General features: G+C 46.6%; 1 protein-coding gene across 4 annotated transcripts in view; it reads left to right on the top strand.

The window, feature by feature from the left end:
* LOC122097156 (THO complex subunit 5 homolog) overlaps positions 1-17182 on the top strand; it is a 50641-nt gene extending 33459 nt beyond the window's left edge. For all 4 annotated transcript variants that reach the window (XM_042667629.1, XM_042667630.1, XM_042667631.1 and 1 more), the window contains 12 exons: positions 464-541; positions 1315-1355; positions 1575-1674; positions 3608-3716; positions 6811-6912; positions 7737-7833; positions 8371-8485; positions 9908-10011; positions 10151-10238; positions 12761-12876; positions 14102-14292; positions 16861-17182. In XM_042667629.1, coding sequence (XP_042523563.1) covers positions 464-541; positions 1315-1355; positions 1575-1674; positions 3608-3716; positions 6811-6912; positions 7737-7833; positions 8371-8485; positions 9908-10011; positions 10151-10238; positions 12761-12876; positions 14102-14292; positions 16861-16924 — 1205 coding nt within the window. In that variant the 3' untranslated portion in view covers positions 16925-17182. The remainder of the gene's footprint in view (positions 1-463; positions 542-1314; positions 1356-1574; positions 1675-3607; positions 3717-6810; positions 6913-7736; positions 7834-8370; positions 8486-9907; positions 10012-10150; positions 10239-12760; positions 12877-14101; positions 14293-16860) is intronic.
* Positions 17183-20672: the final 3490 nt, after the last annotated feature.

Raw genomic sequence — 20672 nt, 5'->3', positions numbered from 1 at the left:
CAATGCCTGTAATCCCAGCTATTCAGGAAGCTGAGATCTGAGGATTGAAGTTTGAAGTCCACTTAGGCAGAAAAATGCCCAGGCAGAAAAATTCCCAAGACTCTTATCTCCAGTTAACTAGCAAAAAGCCAGAAATAGAGTTATGGGTAAACTAGTAAACCACCAGCTTTGAGCAAAAAATGCAAATGAGAGTGTAAAGCCCTGAGTTCAAGCCTCAGTACTGACACAGAGAAAGAAAAAGGGAGGGGGGGAGGGAGGGAGAGGGAGAGAACGAGAACATATTGGTCTCTGGGATGCAGGGATGCCTCTCTGGGAATCTGTGCTTTGGCTGTTTTTTCTCAGAAAATGATGGCAAAGAATTAAGCTTCCTACCAAGAGTTGGGGCAGAAGCAGAAGAAACTCAGCCCCTAGCTTGCTTTCCTGCATCTCTTAGCCCCTCCTCCACATTTTTTATTGTCCCTAGATAAGACCTTGTCTGTGGCAATTGAAGGCAGTGTGGATGAAGCCAAGGCTCTATTCAAGTCCTCTGAGGACTCCCAAGGTAACATGGCGGTTGGGTTATCTCCCCAGGACCACCAGGTCACCACCAATGAGCTCCTTAGCTCATTAACTAGACTGCTTCAGTAGACCAGGAAGCCTGACAATCAGGTCAGTGTTTGGAACAGACAGGAGAAAGCTTAGATCCTGAAGTCAGAAAGTGCTTCCTTTGGATTGTAGTCCTGCCACCCACAGCTCACTGTAAGAAAGTGGATGGTAATTCTTTGTGTAGATAGCAACCCCTCTGGTTATACAAGTGGATATTATTGTTGTTATTTCTATTACTGTGCTCACTGCACCAGCAATGGAGGAGTTTGTTGCCCATAGAAATGAGATCAGAGCCAGATGCTAGTGACTCCACCTGTAATCCTAGCTACCCAGGAGGCTGAGATCTAAGGATTGTGGTTTGAAGCCAACCCAGGTAAGAAAGTCCATGAGACTCTTATCTCCAATTAACCACCAGAAAACCGGAAGCAGAGCTGTGGCTCAAGTGATAGCGTGCTAGCCTTGAGCAAAGAAAGCTAAGAGAAGAAAGGAAGAAGGGAAAGAAGGAAGGAAATCAAATATATATTTAAAAAACCAACAGTGGTAGAATTAGCGGTCACTTTATTCAATACCATGTTTTCACTCAGTAAGTATCATGAAAGTAAGTGATTTATTATAAAGACTACAAGTAAAAGCAGGCTAGGCTTCTCTGTCCCTGTGGGCATGGGGCTTCAGGAGCATGTGGAGCCCTCCCTCTCTCTCTCCCTCTAACCACCTTCTCTGTGGCTACAGATGATGAGAGTGACTCAGATGCTGAGGAGGAACAGACCACGGTGAGCACTATTCCAGTGGGGGGCACCGTGCAGCTGTGCCAGGGCCTGCACACCTGCAGGTGCCAATTCCCTAGAAGTGGAAGAGAGGGCTGCAGCAAGGGGAGCCTGACCGCCTGAGTAGCTGAGGCAGCCAGTGCCAGGCAGCAGTGGGGAGGCCCTGGCCTGAGGGAGCAGGAAGGGGAATGTTCATCTAATAGGCCTGGCCCTCTCCTTTCCCAGAAACGGCGGCGACCCACACTGGGGGTTCAGCTGGATGACAAGCGCAAGGAGATGCTGAAGAGACACCCGCTGTCTGTCGTGCTTGACCTAAAGTGCAAAGGTCTGTCTGCGCTCCCTCCTATGAGCATCTGGGAGTTTGGACAGCTGTGGGTACAGCGGGCCTTGCAAGCCAGAGGCATCTTTGCACCCCAGATTGTCTTGGTCTCCTAGTTCTCTAGTTTTTCTTCTTTGTTTAATAAAAAAGGTTTGATTTTTTTTTTGCGGGGGGGGGTCGGTCGTGGGGCTTGAACTCTGGGCCTGGGCGCTGTCCCTCAGCTCTTCAGCTCAAGGCTAGCGCTCTACCACTTGAGCTACAGCACCACTTCCAGTTTTCTGGTGGTTTATTGGAGATAAGAGTCTTACCGACTTTCCTGCCCAGGCTGGCTTTGAACCACGGTCCTCAGATTTCAGCCTCCTGAGTAGCTAGGATTATAGGTGTGAGCCACTGGCACCCGGCTTTGATTTATTTTTTTAAGCCATAATAACCCTAACAACAAAGCAGCAAAAATCCATATACATAAAGGGAAGTGTAATAAAAGTACACTTCTTTCTGAATTTGCTATATCAAATCCACAAACTAAGTTATATGAGTGTGTAGGTTTTGAGCAACTTCTTTAATAAATGAGTTTAGAACTCTATTCTGCAGGGTCTTGTGTGGAAAAAGTAGCATATGCTCTTGTACAAGAGTTAACAGTGAAATTTCAACTTCCCTGTTATCAGGTTCTTGGATCCAGTCCTTGGTTTTCCTCCAAGGACAACCATTGTTACAGATTTCTAATGTAGTTTCTGAAACTACTCTTTGCATCTAGAAGCTTTTATTCAAGTGTCTATTTTTCTCCTTCCTTTTAATGGAAATATGCTGTACCCTCTGGTCCCTGTTTTTTTCATCTTAAATTTTTTATCTTGAGGTAATTTTAGACTCACAGAAGTTTAGAACTCAACAGTTCTAAAGATAGTAAAGAGTGTTCTCATATATTCTTTTTTCTTTTGTTCCTTTTGTGTGTGTGTGTGGAGCTGAGAATCAAATCCCAGGCCTTACACATGGTAGGCAAGATGTCTACCCTTCTGTTACATCCAGAATCCCCTATTTCTCCTTGTCCACCTCTTCCTCCTCTTCCTCCTCCTCCTCCTCTTCCTCCTTCTCTTCCTCCTTCTCTTCCTCCTCTTCTTCCTTTTCCTCCTCCTCCTTTTTGTGCTGGTTTTGAGGCTTGAACTGAGGACTTGGGCACTGTCCCTGAGCTTCTTCTAATCAAGGCTAGTGCTCTACCACTTGAGCCACAGCTCCACTTCTGGATTATTTGGTAATTTATTGGAGACAAGAGTCTCATGGACTCAACCCTGCCTGGGCTGGTTTCAAACCTGGATCCTCAGATCTCAGCCTCCTGAGTAGCTAGGATTACAGGTGTGAGGAGCATCAGGCAAGTCCTTCTATTTCCTCATCCAGCTTCCTCATGTTAATTTCACTGGCTCAAATTTATTACCTAAACTACAGTATTATTCAGAGTTCCCCCATTCTTCTAATGTCTTTTCCTCCTCCTCCTCCTTTTCCCTTTCCTCCCTCACCCCCTTCCCCCCATTCTCCTTTCTTGGTGCCAGTCCTGAGGTTTGAACTCAGGTCCTAGGTGCTATCATTGAGCTCTTTTTTGCTCAAGTCTAGCACTGTACTACTTGAACCTCAGCTCCACTTCCAGCTTTTTAGTGATTAATTGGAGATAAGAATCTCACAAACTTCCCTGCTGGGACTGGCCTAGAACCATGATCCTCAGATCTCAGCCTCCTGAGCAGCTAGCGTTACAGACATGAGCCACCATATCATGCAAGGAAAAGTAGCAAAGACTTTGCAGATGCTTCTTTTTTTCTTCTTCAGTGTTACTGCTGTTGCATTTTTGTATAGTACAAGACATAAAGGCAACTTTGAGTTTCATTTCTTTAGTAGTACTGACTTCCAAGATAGGAGTGGCTCACAAGTGACAATTTTCCTCCTTCCTCTCCAGATGACAGCGTGCTCCACCTGACCTTCTACTATCTTATGAACCTCAACATTGTGACAGTGAAAGCCAAAGTGACAACTGCCACAGAGCTGATCACGCCCATCAGTGCAGGGTATGGGGCAGTTTGGGACATGGGAGGGGCACAGTGGGAGGCTGGGGCTGTTCTGTTCTGCCCTTGTCCTCCCAGCCTTGGAGTCTCAGCACATCCCTGGGATTTTGAAAGCCCCCTCTCACTTACACTTGTAAAGCTTTCTTACTATACAACAGATGACAGAGTAAAAACAGTGGGTTGTCAGATTGAGTGGGTAGGGCACAGCCACCAGATTCCAAAACCACTGGAAAGCTTGTGAATGCAGAGAGGAGACTTGGCAGATAGGACTAAGTTGACAAATTTAGGCCACTCTTGTCTTTTTCTATTCCTAGGTGCTAGTAATGAGTAGTGGTAGGAGGACTGTTGGGCAAACTCTGTGGGGGTGGGGGGGGAGGGTTGTTGGTCTGTTGGTTTGTTTTTGTGGAGATTGCACCAGGACCTCCAGTGCAAGACAAGTACTCTACAACTCGAGACCTGCCCTTACCCTTTTGTTCCTTACTTTGTTTTTGAGATAGGCTCTCACGACTGGCCTCAAACTTCATGCCTCTATTTCTTGAGTAGCTGAGGTTATAGGCATGTGCCACCGTACCTGGCTTGGAGGTTTTGAGGAAGATAAACATCAGTATAGTAATGATAGTCACAGTCTCTCCCAGAAGGCCCTGAGCAGAGCCGTAATTGTTCTGAAACCAGGTGTAGGAGGAAGCAAGAATAGACAGGGAGTGGGGGTGAACTAACCTCCTCTTAATCGAGTCCCACCCCTCCCCAGGTGTCTGTTGGACTAGTGTTCTTCTTACTCCTTCCCATTCTGCCTGATGGGAAGGTGTCTTCTGGTCTTAGACCCTGCATTTCAGGTCCACTGCCCCTTGAAGCGTCTACAGCCTGTGCCTGGGAGCTAACCACTACCCAATGGCATGCTGGATGAAATTGACTGTGTTCCCAGCAGAGGGAGCCCAGGGCTTCTGAGTAGCCCATACACTGCTCAGCTAGAGCTTTCTGTTTGTGTTGGGTAAGGTTAGAGCATGTTGTCCTGATTCTTTTGCTGCTCATTGCTCAAGTGCCCAACTGGTTGGTCTGTATAAGGGCTGCTGGCCGGCTTTGTGACAACTGCTCACATGCACTGTAATCACCTCTCCCAGAACACTTGTGAAGAGGCAAGCTTAGCATAGAAGAGGTAAGTGACAGTTGGTTTATCATCGGCCATGTTTGTTTGGTTTTTTTGCCAGTCCTGGGGCTTGAATTCAGAGTCTGCACACTATCCCTGAGCTTGTTTTTGCTCAAGGATAGCATCTACCACTTAAGCCACAGTGCCACTTCTGGCTTTTTCTGTTTATGTGTTTGGAGGAATTGAACCCAGCTCTTCATGTATGCTAGGCAAGCACTCTACCACTAAGCCACTTTCCCAGCCCTTGTGCTTTATTTTATTTATTTATTTTATTTTTGGCACTGGGAATGAAGCCCAGGACCTTGTGTATGCTAGGCAGGGGCTCTACCACTCTTTGCCTTTCAATGTAATTTTTTTTTCCCAACCCGGGGGACTTGAACTCAGGGTTAGGGCCCTGCCCCTGAGCTGCTTTTGCTCAAAGCTAGCACTCTACCACTTGAGCCACATCTCCACATCTAGGATTTTGGTATTTTGTTGTAGGTAAAGAGTCTTATAGACTTTCTTGCCCATGCTGTTTTCAAACCACAATCCTCAGATCTGTCTCCAGAGTGGCCAGTGCCCAACCTATTTTATTTTGGTTAATTCAGTAGGCAAAGACACTGAATAAAAAGCTGGTAATCTGTGTTTTCGCTGCCTCTCCAGTTGGTGAGAGGCAGTGAAGTGGGCAGAGCCCCGTGGGTTCAAGGGGTCTCAGTGAGACAGAGCAGGGAGAAGCCACAGCTGCTTTTGTCCTGTGTCAAGTTCCTGAAGGCATGCTGAGACGAGAGTGCTCTGTGACTTAGAGCACTAACTCCTACCCCATCTCATCTCTGTCACATTTAATCGTAAGCTATGTAATTGCCATCCTAGATGGCTCTAATGGCCATCCTCTATATCTTCTCATAGCCCTGGGCCACCTTGTCTCCAGTGCATGTGATAATATCTCTTTCTGAGCATTTGAAGAGGGCCTTTTTGTTATCAGGAGATGTAGTCAAAGTAAGATAGAGCACCAAAGCTTCCCCCATGTTCTCTCTGGATGGAAGGAGGCTGGGGGAAGGAAAGGCAGTGGGGAATGGGTAACAGGTACCAAAATACAAAGGAGGAATCAGAACTGATGTTCTAGGGCACAGGAGGATGACTGAGATTCACAACAGTTTATTACATTTTATGTATAGAACCATAGGAGTCCACAGTTTCCCCATACAAAGAAATGAGAAATGTTTAAGGAGATAGAAATGCGCAGTACATGGGCTGGGAATGTGGCTCAGTGGTAGAGTGCTTGGCCTAGCATGCATGAAGCCGTGGGTTCTATTCCTCAGTACCATATAAACACAAAAAGCTGGAAGTGGTGCTGTGGCTCAAGTGGTAGCCTTGAAGAAGAGAAGCTCAGGGACAGTGCCCAGGCTCTGAGTTCAAGCCCTAGGACTGGCCAAAAAAAAAAGCTCAGTACAGGGCTGGGAAGGTGGCTCAACGGTAGAGTGCTTGCCTTGCATGCATGAAGCCCTGGGTTCGATTCCTCAGCACCACATAAACAGAAAAAAAAAGCTGGAAGTGGTGCTGTGGCACAAGTGGTAGAGCGCTATCCTTGAGCTGAAGAGCTGAGGGACAGCGCCCAGGCCCAGAGGTCAAGCACCATGACCAAAAAAAAAAAAAATGCTCAGCATAGTACCTGGTTAGATTAGTTATTTCTGGCACTGTTTCTATTTGCTTATGTCATGACACTTTTCTCCTACAAAGTAACCCATGGGTTTTTGGGAGCTGGTGAAACTAAGGGGTTTTGGGGTAGCCTATTAGCAGCTGGACCTGCTCTTAAGCACAAAAAGAGCATTCTAAGCACACAGCAGTTCGCCCACAAGAAGCATCCATAAAGGATGATATCACTCATCAGTATGGGGTGACATTGCTACCCTCCGATATCCACCTTGAGACATGAGCTTGGCAGGTATTCTCATTGCAGTCTCTTCTCTCTGTCAGGGATTTGCTGTCGCCTGACTTGGTGCTGAGCTGTTTGTATCCTGGGGATCATGGAAAGAAAACTCCAAATCCAGCCAATCAGTATCAGTTTGATAAAGTTGGGTGAGTCAGCAGCCTCTGTTTCTCAGTATTTCTGGGGGACCAGAAGCTAGGGACCAGAGGCAAGAAGACCCTGGGGCTGGAAGTCACACATGACCTTTCTTGCTCAGAAGGCAAAGGGATGACATGGAAGGGGGAGGAATCAGAGCTTGGGAACATGAATATGGGATAAGTCCTAGAGAGCTGGCTCGATGGGGGTAGCCCTGTCTTCAGTCCTCAGAACTAAGAAAAAAAAATTTTAATAAAGGAGGAGGAGAAACATGTGATACAATACAAATATATAGCATTTAATTCCCTGAAGATGAATTTTTGAGGGTTTGTTTCTATTTTGAGGCAGGGTATGTATCCCAGGCCAGCTTTGAACTCATCATTCTCCTGCCTCTGCCTCCAGATTGCTGCAGTTACAGGTGTACAATACCACATCTGAGTCACTCTTTCTTTCTTTCTTTCTTTCTTTCTTTCTTCTTTCTTCCTTTCTTTTTTTTTGGTGCTAGTACTAGGCATTGTCCCTGAGCTTTTTCACTGAAGGCTAGCACTCTACTTGAGCCATAGCTCCACTTCCCTTACTAAAATTGCTTAAAAAGTATAAGTGTTTTATAAAATTTTTTAGTTGAGGTTTGTATGTGAGTTAAAGATTGCCAGGGGAAAAGAAAGGAATGAATATGGGAGATTCCAGTGGGAGCTCATGAAGTGGAGGGGCTTCTCAGGAAGCCTGGCTATCAGCAAGCCACACCTGTGGGACTGGCGATCTGCACAGGATAGGAGGAGGGCTATATCTGGGAACCAAAACAAAAATGATTCATCAAATCACTTTTGTCTTTTCACAGCATCCTGACTTTAAGAGACTATGTACTTGACTTAGGTCACCCCTATTTGTGGGTACAGAAGCTTGGTGGCCTCCACTTCCCTAAAGAGCAGCCCCAGGTTTGTACTAACCCTGTCTCCTTGGTTGAGTGGCTCCTCCTTCTCCTGAATTAGATTCCAGAATGGTCTCTGGTCTAGGTCTTGATCTAGCAGAATGCCTGCCCTTGGGACTGTGCCCTATCTTCCATCTGTCTACACAGGACACTGAACTATACTCAGCCTATGTGTTTTTCTTTCTCCCTGGATGTAGTAGTCTCCTAGACGAAGGTAATTTGGTCATTGCTGTAGTGCTACACTCTTCCATGAGCTCTGCTTCCCTCTGTCCTTTGTGTAAGGATGCCAGAAATGAGGCCACTGGCAGAATCTGGCAGGGCAGGTACTTTAGCAAAAGCCTGCCTTTTCTTTTGAGAACCTAGTAGTTTGACTCAATAGCTTATCTATTGTAGTGGATAAATCCTGCCATTCCTAAATTGCACCTATTTTGGGGTGTGAGTGGTCCAGGTGGTACAGGCTGGCAAAGGAGAGGAGAAAGAAGGTACTAGAGGAAGGGAAGTAAGGGCGAGCTCTCAGGTGTGTCTCTCTTCCTGTCATTTGCAGCATACGGTGATCGCTGACCACTGGCAGAGCGCCAGCCACATGGAGACTACCATGAAACTGCTGAAGACCAGAGTGCAGTCCCGCCTGGCCCTCCACAAGCAATTTGCATCCCTGGGTAAGCTAGTAGTTATACAGCAAGGGACAAAAGCAACGGCCTTGTGCTCAGGACTCTTTAATCAAAAAGCCTGGGATTCCTGGCTTTACTGAGCAGGGGAGTTGGCAGTGTCACTGGGAAGAGCTATGAGCCCATGCGGGCAGAGGTCTGAGCTCCCCCTAGAGCCATCAGGACTGTCCTCCCAGAGAGGCCCCACAGCCTTGGGTGCCACAGGTTCACTGACTGGGCAGCTCATTGTAGATTTGATGTTTACCCAACAAGAATTTAGCCTCATTTGGGCTGGGAAGGTGGCTCAGTGGTAGAGCGCTTGCCTTGCATGCCTGAGGCCCTGGGTTCCATTCCTCAGCACCACATAAGCAAAAAGAAAAAAAGAGCTGGAAGTGGCGCTGTGGCTCAAATGGTAGGTAGAGCGCTAGCCTTGAGCTGAAGAGCTGAGGGACAATGCCCAGGCCCAGAGTTCAGGCCCCACGACCGGACCCCCCCCCCAAAAAAAAGAATTTAGCCTCATTCGTGCCAGGCCCCTAGCACAGCATGGGGGAAAGAGCAATGGGTTGGGATTGCACCTTCAGCCCCAGGAATAGTGCTATATAAGGATCTATTTCCTCATCCCTCTCCTAAGAGCTACAGAGGTAAAGTTCTTGGTAGCTGAGCCTTTTTCACTCCTTTGCACCTAGGATTGTGGTGAGTCACTAGCCTAGGTGGTAGGTATATGGGGCTTCTTTTAGTTTATCATGTGCAAGGTACTTGCAGGGTGAGGATAGGTATGAGGGGTGTCAGGTCTCTCTGAGTCCCTCTCAGGAAAGGTTTCCAGGACCCATCTGGAGACCCTCAACCTGCACATGGACATTGGTCTCTCTGGGGCAACCTTGCTTGTCTGTCAGGCCTTGCACCTAATGCCATTACTGAAATTTGTTTTGTCCCAAGATTGGAGGATTGTCATCTAGGATATCTGACTGTGTCGGCATGTTTGTTTATTTAAATGCCAGCAGAAATTGATCCTAGAGCAGTTCTCCTCTTCTTCCTGAGAGGAACTGACCCAGAACACGGGTCAGTTCCTTAGTCAAGGTCAGCTATGCCAACTCAGCTCAGCTATTTGATCTAATTAACAGTCCCTGCCCCAGAGGCACTGGCACTGGTTCTGGCTGCAGGGCTTATGTTTTGCTGCCTGTCATTTGCTTTAAGGATAAAGCACCATAAATGCTGGTGCTCTGTCTGGCCATAGACACATAGCTCTGGGTGTAGATCAGGTTGATTGCCTGTTTTCCTGGCATGTGTTGACCTGGCTATGTCTTGACTGCTAGGTGTTCCTGGACAGATGGCAGGGCCACCGTAGCCCCTCCAGAAAGCCCCAGGCAGATGCTCATTGCACAGCTGTGGCACTTGATTGCTACCTGTGACACCACCTGTTTGGCTCTCTTTTAGAACACGGCATTGTGCCTGTTACCAGCGATTGCCAGTACCTCTTTCCTGCCAAGGTTGTCTCTCGTCTAGTTAAGTGGATGACGATGGCCCATGAGGATTACACGGTAGGTAGAAGAATGACGGACCACCTTGCTGTCCGGAGGACCACATCACCTATCTGCTTCTTTCACCCACCCAACCAAAAGCACCAGGATTTGACTAGAGAAGTCTGTATCTTACTCTTCATCTACGTGCCTGTTCTAGGAGCTGCATTTTACCAAGAACATTGTGGAGGCAGGCCTGGCTGGGGACACCAATCTCTACTACATGGCACTTATTGAAAGGGGCACAGGTAGGTCATTTCTGTGCTGGTCACAGTGATCCTATTCAACAGGAACCACCAAAAATCACACATCAGGGTTTCCTAGAGAAAGTAAAAGGTCCTGGAGTCCTGCTGCAGGGACTTAGCACACTACAGTGGTGAGAGCCACTGAACATCAAGGACTTGAACAATCACATTTAATCCTCAGCAGTCTTAGGGATAGGGGTACCATTCCATTTTTATACCTGAGGAAATTCTGCCTTAATCACAGACCTGGGCTGAGCTTGCTTTATTACTGTCAAACATTAGACCTCTCTTCCTCCTTCTCACTGAAGGCTGGGGTGTTCTCTCAGACTATAAAAGACAGGGTTGCAGGACCTGCCTCCTTAGTCCTGGCACTTCATTTTCTTAAGAGAAATCAGAAGCGGTTGATTCATCCAAGCTCCTCTGGAATCCAACTCTGCCAGGGCTCCTACTGAGACCACCTGGATGCTATGCCTGAGCTGTTATGCTGGTATCCTACTCTAGCCTCAGCAAGCCTGGCCCTGCCTTCTAAGATCTTAACACACAGCCCCATCCCCAGGCTTGCTATTATGGCCACTGAACCAAGGAGGTTATCCGTGTTTCTGTATTAGTCCGTTTCTAGTACTATAGCATAATTCCTGAGGGTTCCTTATAAGGAAGGCTTCATTTAGCCTGAACTTTAGGAGGTTGAAAGTTCTTGGAAGTAGCCTGATCCGTCTCTGTGAGTCTTTCCTGGCAGATGATATCACAATAGCAGGAATGTGTGTGGACAAGATCGGATGGTGAGACAGGAAGCCAGAGAGAGTCAGGAGCCAGGCTTGCTAGTATTTTTCTGTTTTGTTTTGTTTTATTGTTTTTTTTGGTCATGTGGCCTGAACTCTGGGCCTCTGTGCTGTCCCTCAGCTCTTCAGCTCAAGGCTAGCACTCTATCACTTCCGGCCACTTCCAGCTGGTACTGAGGAATCGAACCCAGGGCCTCATGCATACAAGGCAAGCATTCTACAACTGAGCCACCTTCCCAGCCCCAGGCTTGCTAGTGTTATAACAAGTTTCTCTTGTGGCAAACAACCAGAGTCCCTTCAAAGGATAATGACATTGTCTCCCCTAAGACCCATCTATCTCTCTCCAAATCTCACCTCTAAAAGGGTCTATAACATGAGGGTCTTAGTTTCCAGCACATGAACTTTTGGAGGAAGGGGCCTCAAACCATGTCCAAACCACAAGTTCTAGAGAATCTGTTGAAATAGGCAAAGGCTATTACCATAATCAAAAACCAAATATGAACACAGCTCTGCCATCAGGTAAACTCAGATGGCTGCTTTGTAGCTGTCCAATGGGGAAATTCTGTCAGTTTCTTCAAAATTGGTGTGAGGATAATTGTACTCAGAATCATTATGATCAAACACAGTGCCTAGAATGCAGAAAAACTCAATAAATGTTAGTTTTTTTAGAAGGATTTCACAAAACAAAATATATTAAAATTAAAGAAATTAGAGAAAACATATCTGATGTAACTAATACACTGATGTTATAATAATATTGAAAAGAGGAAAACAGGAAGCATGTTTGACATTAAAAAAAAATTCTTAGCCTAGTAGCAAACGAATAACAAGCTGGGCATGGTGGTATAGGCCTTTAAACCTAGCACTCAGGGAGCTGAGGCAGCAGGACCAAGAACTTTAAGGCCAGCCTCGGCTATATAGCAAGACACTATCCCCAAAATCCTTTTTAAAAAAATAGGTAGGGCACGGTGGCTTGTATCTATAATTTCAGCTACTCAGTTCAAGGACAGCCCTGACAAAAAAAGTTAGTGAGGCCCTCCCCCATCTCAACCAATGAAGCCAAGTATGGTCATCCCAACTCTGTGGGAAGTATAAATAAGATCAAGGTCCAATCCAGCTTTGGCAAAAATGTGAGACCCTATTTGAAAAATGAAGCAAAAAGTCCTGGAAAACAGTTTTATTTGTAGAGCAAGTACTAGAAAAATAAAAATAAAAAATCTTCAAAAAGTCAGGTGCTGGTGGCTTACACCTATAACCCTAGCTATTCAGGAGGCTGAGAACTGAGGATCATGGTTCAAAGCCATCCCAGGCAGGAAAGTCCATGAGAAGTAGATCTATGGCTCAAGTGGTAGAGTGCTAATCTTGAACAAAAGAAGTTTAGGGGCCTGGTACCAATGACTCACACCTGTAATCCTAGCTACTCAGGAGGCTGAGCTCTGAGGATCACTGTTCAAAGCCAACCTGGGCAGAAAAGATCAAAAAAGCTGGAAGTGGGTCTGTGGCTCAAGTGATAGAACACTAGCCTTGAGCAAAAAGCCTCAGGGTCAACGCCCAGTCCCCAAGTTAAAGCCCTAAGACTAGCACCAAAGAAAAAAGAAAAAATAGAAATGACAAACTTCTTTCAAGGTTTGAAATTGAAATTGTGGGCAAACCTAAGATGGACTGGATATAGGGAAGCCAGCAAGTAGAACTGGCAAATAGAACGTGGCAAGCTGGGTAACTTTTTCATTTTTTCCCTCTTCTCAGCCAAACTCCAGGCCGCTGTGGTGCTGAACCCGGGATACTCCTCCATCCCACCCATTTTCCAGCTCTGTCTGAACTGGAAAGGAGAGAAGACTAACAGCAATGATGACAACATCCGGGTAAGGTGCACGGAGGGGTGATGGGTGCAGAGAGCCACCCAGAGAGGTGGGCATTACTGCAGCTGAGGGCGTGGACATGGCAGCAGTTCCCAGCCAGGACTTTGGGAAGTGCTGCCTGTGTTGTATAGTGGAGGAAAGGCCTGGACCCATGTCACCCACTTGCCTACTTTGGGGGCCACAGCCATCCTTAGTTATAAAACAGGAAACTGTGGTCATGGACTTCTGGGAGAACATGAATTAACTCAGAAGCGTTAACTGAATGCAGGGATGGGATGACAGTGAGGTCCCTGCATGGTTATTTGCAATCTAAGACTTCATAACACCCTTATGGCCATGAGAAGTTTTTTGGTCATGGGGCTTGAACTCTGGGCCTGAGCGCGGTCCCTCAGCTCTACAGCTCAAGGAGAGCGCTCTACCACTTGAGCTACAGTGCCACTTTCCACTTGAGCTACAGCGCCACTTTCGGTTTTCTGAGTGTTTATTGGAGATAAGAGTTTCTCAGACTTTTCCTGCCTGGGCTGGCTTTGAACCGAGATCCTCAGATCTCAGCCTCCTGAGTAGCTAGGATTACAGGCATGAGCCACTGATGCACAGCTTGGATTTTTCTGAGTAGTTTATTGGAGATGAGTCTCATGGCCTTTCCTGCCCAGGCTGGATTCGAACCACAATCCTCAGATCTTAGCCTCCTGAGTAGCTAGTATTATAGACGTGAGCCACCAGTGCCCTGCTTCCTAAGCTCTTTTGTTCAAGGCCAGTGCCACTTTGAGCCACAGCTTCACTTCTGGTTTTTGGATGGTTAATTAGAGATAAGAATCTCACAGACTTCACTGCATAGGCTGACTTTGAACTTCCATCCTCAGATCTCAGCCTCCTGAGTAGATATGATTATAGGTGTGAGCCACCAGCACCTGGCTTGATGAGCACATGTTTGACCCTAGTGCCTCCTGATTTGGGTCCTGTGTTGAGATCCATTCTTTACATACTCATCTTCTGGGCTGTGGTCATTTGAAGCAGGGAAAGTTATGGTGAGAATCAGGAAGACCCCGTCCTTTTAAGGAAAGACTTTTAGATGATCAAGTCAGTCTGGCTTCATCACAGGCCCAATTCCTATTAGGCTCTAGTGCAGTTCTTGTGGCTTCAGGGCCAACTAGTGACAGAGGCCCAGCCAGTGTGGCTAGCCATGGCGATAAGGAGTGCTGAAGGCACTGGCTTTCCCACTGTACAGGCCATGGAGAGCGAGGTCAACGTGTGTTACAAGGAGCTGTGTGGCCCCCGGCCTAGCCACCAGCTCTTGACCAACCAGCTGCAGCGGCTGTGTGTGCTACTGGATGTCTACCTGGAGACTGAGAGCCACGATGACAGTGTGGAGGGACCCAAGGAATTTCCCCAGGAGAAGATGTGTCTACGGCTCTTCAGGTGGGACAAGTGAAGGGATTCTGGTGATACTCTGGAAAGACTTGAAGTGGAGTTGTGGCTCAAGTGGTAGAGCACTAGCCTTAAGCACAAGAGCTCAGGGACAGTGCTCAGGCCCTGAGTTCAAGCCCCAGGATGGGTGAGCGCACACACACACATGCACACACACAAAATGTGTATAAAGCTCTGGGGTGATTGCTGGCACAAGTCAGGGAACCAGAATATGCCCACAGGTGCTGACGACTGGATTTAGAATAACTAGGCTCACAGCACCTCTGGCTACTTTTCCTCTTTTTGGTCTTAGGTCCTTTCTTTTCCTTTTACCTCTCCTTGTTCTCTATCAGTATAAAGGGGGCCTCAACTCCCCCCAACACTCCCCTGGTTCCAGCCCTTCTCCTTATATGGCACCTCCACTGGCCTGGTTCATCATATTTCCCAATATCCAGCTGGCTGCAGGCAGCTGCTGCTCTCCCCTGTGGGTCTGTGTGAGACCTCAGCCCACTGTAGCATGTTTCCAGGGTGAGATTCCTTAGCACAGCCTATGATCATTTTCTCTTCACAAATGGTTCCGAGGCCGTCAGCACTCTGGGAAGATGCTTCTTTGGTGACTCACATGCAATCATTGCCTCAGCTGGTGGATGGGAGGTTCCTCACCAGCTGACCCACGGGGTGAGGCAAAAGTGACCTGAGGCACAGCTCAGTCTCTGTGGAAGACTGTTGAGCTGAGGCTCCCCATCAGCACTGTTCCTACATGTGTCCAGGGGACTCTGCTTTTCTGGCGTTGGGTGGCCTATGAGGTCATAGATATGAGTCAGGGCTTTAGGCCCAGAAAGAGAACTCAACAGGTTCAGATTCTTCCCTGTAAGCTGGGCGCTGGTGGCTCACACCTGTAATCCTAACTATTCAGGAGGCTGAGTTCTGAGAATCATGGTTCAAAGCCAGAAACAGGCAGCAAAGTCTATGAGACTCTTATCTCCAATTAACCACCAGAAAACTGGAAGTGGTTCTGTGGCTCAAGTGGTAGAACTCTCACCTTGAACTGAAGAGCTCAGGGACAGTGCCCAGGCCCAGAGTTCAAGCTCCATGACCAACAACAACAACAACAAAAAATCCTGTCTGTGTAATAAGGGTCTCCACTGCAACCGCTGTAAAACCCCACCTATCACAGGTGCTCCTGGGAGGATGGAATTAGGTGAGATAGAAATGGCTGGTGTAGGGCTGGGAAGGTGGCTCAGTGGTAGAGTGCTTGCCTTCCATGCATGAGGCCCTGGGTTCGATTCCTCAGCACCACATAAGCAAAAAGAAAAAAGGCAGAAGTGGCGCTGTGGCTCAAGTGGTAGAGCACTAGCCTTGAGCTGAAGAGCTGAGGGACAGTGCCCAGACCCAGAGTTCAGGCCCCACGACTGGACCCAAAAACAAAAGAAATGGCTGGTGTAAAGTGCCTAGCACAGTGCAGGTAGAGAAGCCCTCAGCCACTGGTGGGCAATCAAAACCTTCCCTCTCCTCATTTTACAATTCCCCCCAAACCCCAGACACACACATACACACCCTTTACTAAAAACCATATATTAACTTTGTTACCATTAAATGTATATCATACAGAGAAATGGGGAAGGAGCACACACACACTTTTCACTCTTTTTTTTTTTTTTGCTAGCCAGCTGTTCCGTGTGCTGTGTGTTCTGTGAGGTTTTGCTTATACCTGAGTGCCACAGGTTCAGACCTTCAGACTCAGGTCTTCCCCAGCCTGGCCATGAGTCAACCTTCCTATGGCACAAAGGCCTTGGTATCAGACCAAATTTTAAATTTGCCACTGTTCTTTCCTGGTCATACAGTGTTGGGCAGAAACCTCACGGTCCTGGGTTATGTCTTCCCCAGTAAAGTGGATACTAAGATAGAAATGGTACTGAGAGGTAAAGTGTAAACCCACAGCTCTTGGAAGATGGTGAGGTTCTGGTCAGGCCCAGGCTACTGCCTCCTTCAAAGTGAACTTGAAAGAATTTTTTTGCCAGGCTTATAGCTGTTATCTAGCTAGTAAGGAGGCTGAGATCTGAGGATTGCAGTTCAAAGGTAGCCCGGGCAGGAAAATCCATGAAACTCTTATCTCCATTTAACTACCAAAAAGCAGAACTAGAACTGTGGCTCAAATGGTAGAGCACCAGTATTGAGCAAAAATCCTAAGGGACAGCACCCAGACCCTGAGTTCAAGCCCAAGTACTAGCACAGAGAGAGAAAGAGAAGGAGAGAGAGTATTTTTCCTTTATACTTTTAAAATGACAAAGTGATGTTAAATATGTGAACAATAATCTAAAACTTGCCCTGACCCCCAAATGCCCACTGCAGTGAGGCCCTTCCAGGTTTGTGTTCACACATTTACAAACACATAGAGATATTTTTACAGAAATACTGTCACACCTTCCTGTACCATGGTCTGATTTTCTCACAGTTGTCCTGTAACTGCCTTTTTTTCTCCTAACAACTACATACTATTCCCTGTGTGAATGAGCTGTAATTTATTTTATGGTCTGGAAGGTACGGAATCAGCTGCTAACTCTCTTCTTGTTTCTCTAGGGGTCCAAGCAGGATGAAGCCGTTTAAATATAACCATCCTCAGGGATTCTTCAGCCATCGCTGACCTCCTATCCAGCCTGCTCTCCCTCAACATCCTGCCCTGAGTCCTGGGCCTCTGCTCTCTTCTCTGGCCGTGTGTGATCCTGGAGATTCTCCAAAAACACTAGCTAATTAAACTGGCACCAAATGGCCTTTGTCTGAGGCAGTTTTATAATCTGGAAGGGCACATGGGAGCCAGGGTGAAAGAACATTTGTGGGTAGGCTTTTTAAAGTTGTCCAAAAAAAGCAAAATGCAAAGGAATTTGGATTCTGCAGAGACATGGCACCCACTTTTCCACATATGCCTTGCTTTTACTTTGGTGGGGTAGGGTGAGGGGGTCCCATTATCTTGGTATTTCTTCTCCTAAGTCACTGCTAGTAGGAGGTTGCAGGAAAAAATCAGTCAGCAGAGCCAAAAAACTTCTATATCCTTCCACCTATCCAGTTATTGTCTCTAATGGCCAGAGTTTCTGATTATTGGATGGTTTTATGGTAGTAGTGGTTGTGTTTTGCTTTTGATGAACTGAAGTCCTTGTGTTGGCTAAGCAGGTGATCTACTCAAACCATACCTCTAGTATCCATGTTTTTAAAGCCTGTCTGTGGGCTGGGAAAGTGGCTTAGTGGTAGAGTGCTTGCCTAGCATGCATGAAGCCCCAGGCTCAATTCCTCAGTACCACATAAACAGAAAAGGCTGGAAGGGGCGCTGTGGCTCAAGTGGTAGAGCGCTAGCCTTGAGCAAAAGCACAGGGACAGTGCCCAAGCTCTGAGTTCAAGCCCCAGGACTGGCCAAAAAAAAAAAATGTAAATAAAAGACAAATACATCATGAAAATCATTTTAAATCTTGTCATTTCATGGTCAATGAGAGCAGTGTTCGCGAATTCCATGCAGAACTTCTGGCCATGAATAACAACAACAGTGCCATAGCTTGAGAGGGAGAACGTGCGATGTTTTGAGGACAGGCTTCCAGATAAAGGCATAAGTGCCTCAAAAAAAAAAAAAAATGGTTTTAAGCCAGGCACTGGTGGCTCACCCCTGTAATCCTAGCTACTCAGGAGGCTGAGATCTGAGGATTGCGGTTCAAAGCCAGGCCGGGCAGGAAAGTTCATGAGAATCTTATCTCCAATAAATCATCAGAAAACTAGAAGTGGCGCTGTGGCTCAAGTGGTAGAGCACTCGCCTTGAGCTGAAGAGCTCAGGAGCAGCACCCAGGCCCAGAGTTCAAGCCCCATAACTGACAAAAAAACAAAAACAGAAAAACAATTTATGGGCTATAAGGGATCATAATATTCATTGCTGGGTGCCGGTGGCTCATCCTGTAATCCTAGCTGCTAAGGAGGCTGAGATCTGAGGATCACAGTTCAAAGCCAGCCCAGGCAGGAAAGTCTGTGAGACTCTAATAAACCACCAGAAACATGTGCCTTGAGCTGAAGGGCTCAGGAACAGCACCCAGGCCCAGACTTCAAGCCCCATGACCAATTAAAAAAAAAGAGTTTGAAGCTGGACACTAGTGGCTTTTGTCTATAATTCTAGCCATTCACGAGGCTGAAATCTGAGAATCCCAGACAAAGCCAAGAGGCTTCCCCCATCCGCCTCTCAAGTTTAACCAGCAAAAATCTAGCATGGCCCAAGTGATAGAGCCTCAGCCATGAGCAAGAGCCCCAGTACTGAAAATAATAATAGTGATGATGATGATTATTTGAACGAAGGAATATTTAGAAAAATTCTGAGGGAAATATTTGCAAAATTATCTGGGGCTGTAACAGTGGTAGAGTGCTTTCCTAAAGCCCAACACTGGGAAAAAAAAAAAAAAAGTTACCTTTGTAATCCTACAACACAAGTCAGTAAATGGTGACAGTATTTTGGGACACTTGTCAGAAAAATTATAGTCCATCATTACTCAATTCAGTATTCCATTTAAGAAAGGCACACAGGAGTAGAGGGAAGAAGGGTGAACAAATGCAGTCATTGTGTACAATCTATGTGGTAAAAATTGCAGTATGCAACTTGTGGGCAGGGACAGGATGGGGAAATGAGGGAAAGTGAAGGAAGGGTAACAGTGTCCGAGAAGCATTTTATTCATTTTACTTGATTTACCAAATTGTAACCCCTCTGTACAACTCCTTAATGACAATCAGAAACAAAAAATAAGAAATAGTACTGTGGCTCAAGTGATAGAGTGCGAGCCTAGCCTTGAGCTGAAGAGCTGAGGGACAGTACCCAGGCCCAGAGTTCAAGCCCCATGACCGAAAGAAATAAGAAATAGTGCTAGGAGTGTAGGTCAGTGATATAGTGTGTACTTAGCATATGTGAGGCCCTAGTTTCATTCCCCAGGACCAAATAAAAGAAGAAAAATAAAATACAAATATAGGGATCAAAAATGGTGTTTCGCACCTGTAATTCTAGAGGCAGAGGCAGGAAGACTGTTGAGTTCAAGACCAACCTAGGATACATGTAACACCATGTGTCAAAACAAAACAAGTCAGCCACTGGTGGCTCACACCTGTAATCCTAGCTACTCAGGCTAAGATCTGAGGATCAAAGTTCAAAGCCAGCCCTGGCAAGAAAGTCCATGAGACTCTTAATCTCCAATTAACCACGAGAAAACAAAGTGGTGCAGTGGCTCAAATTGGTAGAACTCAGAGACAACACCCAGGTGCTGAATTTAAGCCCTATGACTGAGAAAAAAAGGAAAAACAATGTGTTGCAAGTAAAATCGAATTGGCTACCTCCCAAGACTAAAAGAATTTTACCTTTCATGAAAGTCGAAACATTTTTCTCTTCACCATGCTGAAGTTTGTTTTGTCTCTGCTGTAATTATATTTATTCCAAGTGGACAATTCCTGATTACCCTTGAATAGAGTGTACCTCTGGGATTAAAAAAAATAAAAAGCTCCAGCCTACCCTCTGAGCTGATCACCCAGCATGCCCTGGGTAAGGGTTTTCTGAAGGTGAACTGGCAAGCTCCTAGCCCTGTGAGGTCCTTTCTTTTACAGATAAAGATCTGAGTCCAGTGCAAGAAGGTAATGGTATCTTAGCTGGTCATTAAATGTGACCACCGGAGGGTCTCTGTCCCAGCATGTGTCATGTCTTCAAATATCAGAGGTGGGTGTTACACAGCTCAGAGGTCCTTGATCTGCACGTGTCACTCACCTTGGCTGGTCTGGGACTTGCTATGTGTCCCAGGCTGGCTTTGAACTCATGGTCTTTCTGCTTTTGCCTCTGAAGTGCCAAGGTTAACACATAACACCATTATGACAGTAAGTGCTTTGGATTGATGGATTGATTTTTTTTTTTTTTTTGGCAGTCCTGGGATTTTGAACTAAGAACCTTGCATTTGCTACTCAGGTGCTCTACCACTTGAGTCACACCCTCAGCCAGGAAGTGTATTTTTACAAGCTCCTTGGGTGTAGTTGGCCCTATCTCTTCTTGAAAGGTGCTGTTCTTCCCTTCCCCATTTTTCCTAGTGACTCCAGTAATGAGGAGGGCTGGGCCTAAGAGCTCCCTGCTTCCATCTCCTCGCCTTGTTGCTTTTTCTGCAGCCCAGGCTTCTAGACACTTTGCCTGTGGAGTAAGATCTTGTTTTTTTCCTGACCTACTTGCCTGGGGCTTTGTCCCTGCTGGCATCTCCTTGGTGTGGCCACCTTCAGGCCTTGTGTCTTACTGCCTGTGCTGAATCAGATTAAAACTGGGCCTAAAAATAGTTTAAGGGCCCTGCATTGCAGCCTCTGTTCCTGGTCTTGGCTGGAAGGCAGCCAAACTGACTCAGCACAAA

The sequence above is a fragment of the Dipodomys spectabilis genome, unplaced genomic scaffold (assembly GCF_019054845.1).
Source record: "Dipodomys spectabilis isolate Male_0828 unplaced genomic scaffold, ASM1905484v1 ptg000416l, whole genome shotgun sequence".
Classification (NCBI taxonomy): Eukaryota; Metazoa; Chordata; class Mammalia; order Rodentia; family Heteromyidae; genus Dipodomys; species Dipodomys spectabilis.
This window is presented reverse-complemented; position numbering and strand designations above follow the sequence as displayed.